The following is a 7,296-nucleotide window of genomic DNA, read 5'->3' as shown; positions in this document are numbered from 1 at the left end:
AAATATACTATAAATAGTAAAATTACTATAAACAATCGTAAAAGTTAACTTTTATCCAGCCTCATCGTACTGCGCATGAGCAAATATATATTTCTTATTTTATTTTATTTGACTGTATGAACGCACACAAATAAGAATTCCTTATTTCTTATTTTATTTTATTTTATTTGGCTGTATGAAGCCACCATCAGAGTGCATCCGCACCATCCTAGAATAAGCGGAACGGCGTAACGACCTTGAATCGAATTCCAGAAATTCTATTGGCTGAAATTTTTGACAGATGAATTTTTCAGCCAATAGAATTAGTCGAAATCTATTCAAGACGCCGCCGCGCCGATACGCCGATCCACTTTTTCTAGGATGGTATGGATGCATCCTAAGAAGAACGACAATTTTTATTGAAATTTTGTGAGCATATATATGTTAATTTAGAGCATTTTTTAAAAATATAGATCTACAGGGTGTCCCCAAAAAAAATCACACATCAAAGTTGTGTTTCTTGTAATGGAACACACGGTATATTAAATAATTGATTTTCGTATTCTGGGAAAAAATAAAGGTGAGTTTCATAAGAGAAACATATGATTAAAATGTAAGGTTTTGACATATTTAGCATTTTTTAAAAATCAAGAACAAACTTTAAACATCAATAAAAGCTATCTAAATTGAAATTTCTAGTGATGGGATAACTCGAGCGATTCTCGATTAATCGCTCTCGAATTCGCTCGAGTACTCGAGTACTACGATTATTGAAATAACCGACATCGCTCGATTATGAACGAGCGATGCAACTGACGAGTACCAAGCGACAAACGCAAGCGATCCTAGAATGAAATAAATTGAAATCCGATTTTAATGTGACATACTTGATAAAAAACCGAACGAATTTTCTACATACATTGCAGGTAACAAATTTATACGACGCCGTATATATTTATCCGTTGCGTATCTAAGGGACAAAATTTTACGACCTACATCGACAATGCTTTGAAATAAACTAAATCAAGAATCAAGCGAATCGCTCGCCGCTTGCTACTTGCCATTCTTCCTACCATTCTTACAACAAGCGACGGGTGAAAAACCGTATTTTTAAATACGAGTGATATTTCGCTCGAGCGATCACTCGGTTACTGCAATCGCTTGAAACTCGAGTACTCGATTATTGAAATTAGTCGGTTTTTGCCATCACTAAAATTTACCCAGTATAGCCTAATTATTTAAAATAAATATTATACTATAAATCAAATGAAAACTTGGTCTGAAAACTTGTACAGTGTGAGACAAAATTAATATTAAACATTAGTCACTTTTAGCAAGCAGCAAGTTACAATATTTTAAATGGAACACCCAGTATATTATTCTGATATTTAATAGGGATTTCATGTCTCTTCAAAAGACTATTAAGGTTGCCTACCAGTCAAACAAAGATTTTCCTAGATATTTTTAATTTTATGATTTAATGTCGGTAGACCTTTTTTATTTCATAAAATCTAGGTGGCTGTAAACGCTTCCGCGTCGTATAAAAGGCGCCATCCTGTATATTTTTTTTATTAAATAATACTTACGGCAGTCTTCATCAGTATCTGTAATTTCATTTTCCTCAGAATTTGAATCAGTCTGATCTGAATCCACCAAAACTGTATTAGATTCCCCTAACTTATTCATTTTAATATCATCCTCTGGCAATTCATCGTCTATCGTTATACTATCCTCCATTTTTTGTAATTCCTCTATTAGAGTATTTTCAGGAAGAACCTCAGTCGATTTTAATTTCTCTAAACTGTTTGAATTTTGAACTGATATCACGTTTTTCTTTACCGGAACCTCACCAGATTGTAGATTACTTAATTTTATATGCTTATCAAACACTTTACCGCTATAAGGAACCATTTTCAGGCCCTTAGAATGTAACATTTGCAATTGAGAGAACGGAATCACTTTTTTAGTGGTATTTCCTTTAAAAGTAACGAGTTTCGGAGATAGGTTTTGAGTATTTGCTAGTTGTAGATTCGAGGGGAACTGACTGTTACCTACTATCTTAAATTTATCTAAATTTAATTTAGTTAATTTGTTCATTGGAACTGACAAAGTCTTTTGTAATATACTATTTGTAGTTATAGTTGAAGCGTTTGAAACAACTATCAACTTTTTGCCTTTGTTTATAGTTTTGTTAGTGTTCATTTTAGGTACAGGATCGGAAGTGTCATCACTAGAAGACTGTTTTAGAAACGTCACATTATTAACACTTTTCGGATTGGGTAAATGATTTTCACTAACTACTTCCTTAGTAATATTCGTCTCTGTAGATTTCTCAGACATCATCGGCGGTATAGAAACATTTTGTATAATATTAATTTTCTGAGAATTTACAGTAGTTGGAGCTGTCACAGTTTGAACTCTATTATGCACAGAATTAGGATTTAAACTAGCTTTTATCAAATCTTTACTCTCTGTTTCATCCAAATCTTTGTGTTTATGCTTTGAGATCTTTGAAGCTTGACTAAAAATAATAAACAAATATACATTATACAGGGTCCTACAAAAGTGCATCTGTATCTCCTATAATAAAAAATGTATGAATTTTATTTAAGTGCAAACCTATTGTACATACATACTTGGATAATGTGTGTACATATTCAGGAAAATATCTTAACTTCTACAGGGTGGCTCAAAAGTGTGAGTGGAATTGGATGTTTTTTTTTTGTTTAAATGGTATAATACCCTGTATATTATTGCATTTTTGGCTTTTTTTCCGATCACTTTACAAAGCCCTAAGATGTTATTAAATTAGTTTTGATAGTTTTAGAGATATTAATAAATAAATAAAATAAATTTTTCAGACTTTCTTTAAAAAAATTACTAAAAATACAATAAATACCCTGAAATCAAAATTTACTTTGCTATAAATATAGTAAATACAGTGTTTTCAAAATTTCACGCCAAACTGTAAAAAATAAAATAATTTTTCTATGTTTATATATATTTATTTTTTTTTTTTTATAATACACCCTGTGTATTATTCTTTTGTTAGGTAGAGAATAAAAAAATTAACTTTTTTTGTATTTAAAGTATTTAAATTTTTTTAACGGTTTTGCAGATATTCGCGGTATTATATTACATCTAGCTTTTTCAACAGTAAATTTTTATCAACGAGCCATATACCGTATGTTCGAATAAAAAACGGCGTCCAGTTGGCTTGGAAATAACGATCGTTGACATTCCCCATATACTTTAGATATAAAATTACGATGGCGATCTTGATCTTAAATGACATATAAAATGGCGATCTTCATTTCACAGCCATCGTACAGTATAATAATACAGCAAATTAAAGGCTAAAAAATATTATTTTTTCATTTATTTATTTATATCTCTGGAATTATTAGAACAAATTTAATAATATATTAGGACAATGTAAAATGATTAAGAAGGAAGCCAAAAATACATTAATATACAGGGTGTTCCATTTAAAAAAAACATCCAAATCCACTCACACTTTTTTGGGCCACCCTGTAAAAGTTAAAATATTTTCCTGAAATAGGCCTTAGTTCATATTTAAGTATACACTTAAACAAAGTTCCTAAGTTCCTTCTTTTTTATAGGATCTACAGACCCCAGATGCATTGTTTCATGAACTTAATTGAAAACTCAGAATAACTCACTCACCGATAAATTTGTTGTATTCTACTTATTTTATTACCCAGTAAATGCTGAGCAAGACTACTGTTTTCACCAGCATAACTTTTACGTTTCTTAAAATCTTCTTTAGGAACTTCTGGAACTCTAAATGTCTGTGTTTTTCCAGCTACATCATTGGTTGAAACTGAGGGAGCGGGTGATGTAGCTGGTCTTTTACGCTCTGTATTAGCTGGCAATGGAAGTTGGCTGTTGTACTGTACAGCTGTATCGGAAGCCTCATCAGCTATTATTGAGTAAGGTGTTTGAGGAGGTACCTCGGCAATAATGGTACAAGTCTTCGACCTTCTAATGCCCAATCTTCCAAAGAACTCAATTGCCCAGTAACACTAATATAAATTAAAGTGTTGGAAGTAGATCTGAATTAGAAAGTATGTCATAATACTTTGCGATATGCGATAGTGTTTAATCTTTCATCACTAATAGCCCTACGCACTTCAGCTTTATGTCTTTCATTTGAAATGTTTAATAGAATACTTGTTTCCTTCAGTAAATTCCTTTTTTCTTGATTTAGAGTTCCTTGAGCTCTTAAAGCAGATACTAACGATGAATAAGCTTCTAACTCTAGAAATAAAAATAGTATTTATATATACATTAATACACAATGAGTCTAACAAAGAATTTATATCAATACACAAATTTAGTATGTGTCCTTGGTTGTTACCAAATTTCTACTCTAAAATTAAACGATGTAATTAAATAATATGTACGCTACAAATGCGCAACTTTCTAGCAGAACTAAACATACATTTCATAAAGAAAAATGCTCACCTAGATGCCTTAAACTTTCTACAGATTCGTCCTCTGTCATGTCTAACAATGTCGGCCACATTTTCTAAACAATAACGCTTATATTTTAAGCGTCCACTATCAATTCATTAAAATTACTATAAATTATTTGAGAACTAGACAAATTACTACTTTATGCAGTTCATTTTATTTCAAACCATAAACATCTAAAAAAGATTAGGTTAGAAACAAATCTAGTTGACAATCTGTCAAGTGTTTGGTGCCAATTTTAAAATTTTGAAAAATTCGCAAGGGTCTTCTTTTAGATAATTGTAAAATATTTTAATAGGATATTTGATAAAAACATATTAAATTCTCTAAAGTAAAGGTAATTAATTAAAATATTCCTTAAAATGCAAATTAAAGGCCAAATCATATATAAATCATTAATAAAATCTGTAGTTCTTTCTTCTTATTTTGTTTTAAGGTCTCACTTGCCAGGACTATTCGGCAAATAATCCGTGGGTGGGTGGGTCATTGTAGCAACATAAAATCTTCACTGATCTATGGTTTTCTGCGTCGTTTGGCTAGATTTTTTTTCGAGGAAGAATTTTAAACTAAAAACGTCAAAATATTTTGACGTCTCGAACAGTTTCTAAAAAATATCAAATTAAAAAATGGCAGCGGAAATCAAACCGGCTACACAAACTAACGATAGATTTTGTACAACGAAAAAGCCCGTCCTTCTGGCCAAACTAGATGGGTGCAGCGATGAAATAACGCAGCAGTAATTATTCCAGGAGAAGACGGTGTTATCAGTGTCTCGGATGATAAGTGAGTCAAGCTTCTTACTTGTTTTGTTTGTTATCCAAATTCTTATTTCCTCCCGTTTCATTTTATCGTTAACTGCTTTTATTTGTCTTTTATTTAATCTTTGTATACTGTTTTGGGGATCTAAACAGTTCAATTTGTTTTAATTACTTGGTATTTGGATGTTTATACAATACAGTTCTAAATATTTATAGAAATCACAGTGTAGTGTAAAGTAAAAATATAAATTTCTGTATTTTAAAAGGATATTTCGCTTTCTTAATATATCACAAAGGCGTTACAAGTAAGTTGTTATTAATAAGCATCTAAAAAGAAATTAATTATATTTTTAGCACTGTGAGAGAGAGTATGGAATTCTAAATATTTATTGAAATCACATCATAAATAAACTATTAATATTTCTGTATTTTAAAAGAATATTTCACTCCATTAATATACCACAAACTATCTAAAGAAATTAATTATATTTTTAGGACTGTAATTAGTCTGTACTATCTACTATCAGACTTCATAATATTTATTGAAATTACAACATAGTATAAAAGTAACACTGTAATTTCTATTATTTAAATGGATATTCCACTCCATTAGTATATCACAAAGATGTCACTAGCATATATTTGTCATTAATATGTATTTTAAAGAATTTAATTATATTTTAGGACTGTGAGGGTATGGCTAAAAAGAGATTCAGGTCAATACTGGCCGAGTATATGCCAGTACATGCCAAGCGGTACCACTTCTGTCTATTACACTGTGGAAACAAGACAACTCTTTATAGGACAAGAAAATGGAACTGTATCAGAATTTTCTCTTGCGTCTGATTTTAATAGAATGATGCCAGTAAGGGAGTACCTAGCTCATCAGGCCAGAGTCACCGATATTATATTTTCAATTAATTGTGAATGGGTACTCAGTGTTGGGAGAGATAAAGTATTTTCATATAATTGTACTCAAACAGGTCGAAATATTGGGACATACAATGCTGAAGCTTGGTGTACAGCTTTACAGTATCCTTCTTTGATATCGATAATTATAAATTATAAAAATAAAATAAAATATTTTAAACATAAATAAATTATTATATTTAAAATATTTTTAAAATGTAGAACAAAAAATGATTATACGCATAGGGTGCATTTTGCACCTAAGTGTATTTAAAAAATTGTTAAATTCTTATAAATATTTAAAGTGTGTTTTAATATTTGATATCTATTTGTATTTTATTAATTAATATTATTAATAATTAATGCATTGAGAAATTCCTTAACTTAATCATAGATTCGATGCACAGTCAAAACACGCTTTCATAGGCGATTACTCAGGTCAAATAACTATGCTTAAGGTAGATAATAATGGACCCACTGTCATAACCACCCTAAAAGGTCACTCTGGTTCGATCCGGTCACTTTCTTGGGATGTTGCCAGGCAGATGCTGTTTAGCGGTTCCTTTGATCACACTGTTATTGTTTGGGATATTGGAGGCCAACAGGGGAACGCTTATGAGCTACAAGGTCATCATAATAAAGTAAGACTTAAAAATGGAATTACTGTGCTGTATTTTCTTGGTGCTAATTTTAACTGCTAATTAATTAAATATTGTAGGTGTCGGCTTTGCATTATTCAGACTCTACCAAACAATTAATCAGTGCTGGAGAGGATGGTGTTATTGTTTTTTGGGATATGAACCAGCCTAGACAAGAAACGCCGGATTGGAAGGAGTCAGATGTGTGTCAGCTTTGTGGAAGGCCCTTTTTTTGGAATTTGAGGTTAGTACTGGTTAAAAGCGAAAAAAATTAATTGATTTTCTTTGGAAAAAGCAAGATTTTTTTTATTTTTTCATATACTTATTTTACTGTTTTTATTGTTTCTTCCCTGTATAACAGGGACCTGCAACAGGGCGTCTGTATATAAGTCCTATAAAAAAGAAATTTTCTGTAAGTGCATTTCAAAAGTATATACTCGGTCTATTGTCTATTTCAGGAAAAAATAGTTTCTAACTGCTACAGGGGTCCAAAAAAGTATGAGCGTATAAGGAAT

General features: G+C 30.9%; 2 protein-coding genes across 2 annotated transcripts; one reads left to right on the top strand and one right to left on the bottom strand.

The window, feature by feature from the left end:
- Positions 1-1,565: 1,565 nt before the first annotated feature.
- Positions 1,566-4,659, bottom strand: LOC115884702 (BRCA2-interacting transcriptional repressor EMSY-like; the record flags this gene model as incomplete). The annotated part of the gene is made up of 4 exons (XM_030903353.1): positions 4,468-4,659; positions 4,082-4,260; positions 3,667-4,025; positions 1,566-2,500 (listed from the first exon to the last, which is right to left on the bottom strand). Coding segments are annotated over exons 1-4 (1,534 nt in total), but the record flags the coding sequence as incomplete, so codon positions are not given.
- A 392-nt stretch (positions 4,660-5,051) lies between these two features.
- LOC115884701 (WD repeat and FYVE domain-containing protein 2-like) lies at positions 5,052-7,025 on the top strand (the record flags this gene model as incomplete). The annotated part of the gene is given in 5 exon segments (XM_030903351.1): positions 5,052-5,199; positions 5,202-5,259; positions 5,919-6,266; positions 6,538-6,784; positions 6,862-7,025. Coding segments are annotated over 5 exon segments (914 nt in total), but the record flags the coding sequence as incomplete, so codon positions are not given.
- Positions 7,026-7,296: the final 271 nt, after the last annotated feature.

The sequence above is a fragment of the Sitophilus oryzae genome, unplaced genomic scaffold (assembly GCF_002938485.1).
Source record: "Sitophilus oryzae breed Bouriz unplaced genomic scaffold, Soryzae_2.0 scaffold_331_pilon_pilon, whole genome shotgun sequence".
NCBI classification, from domain to species: domain Eukaryota; kingdom Metazoa; phylum Arthropoda; class Insecta; order Coleoptera; family Curculionidae; genus Sitophilus; species Sitophilus oryzae.
The sequence above is the reverse complement of the archived record's forward strand: the minus strand, read 5'-3'. Positions and strand labels throughout refer to the sequence as shown.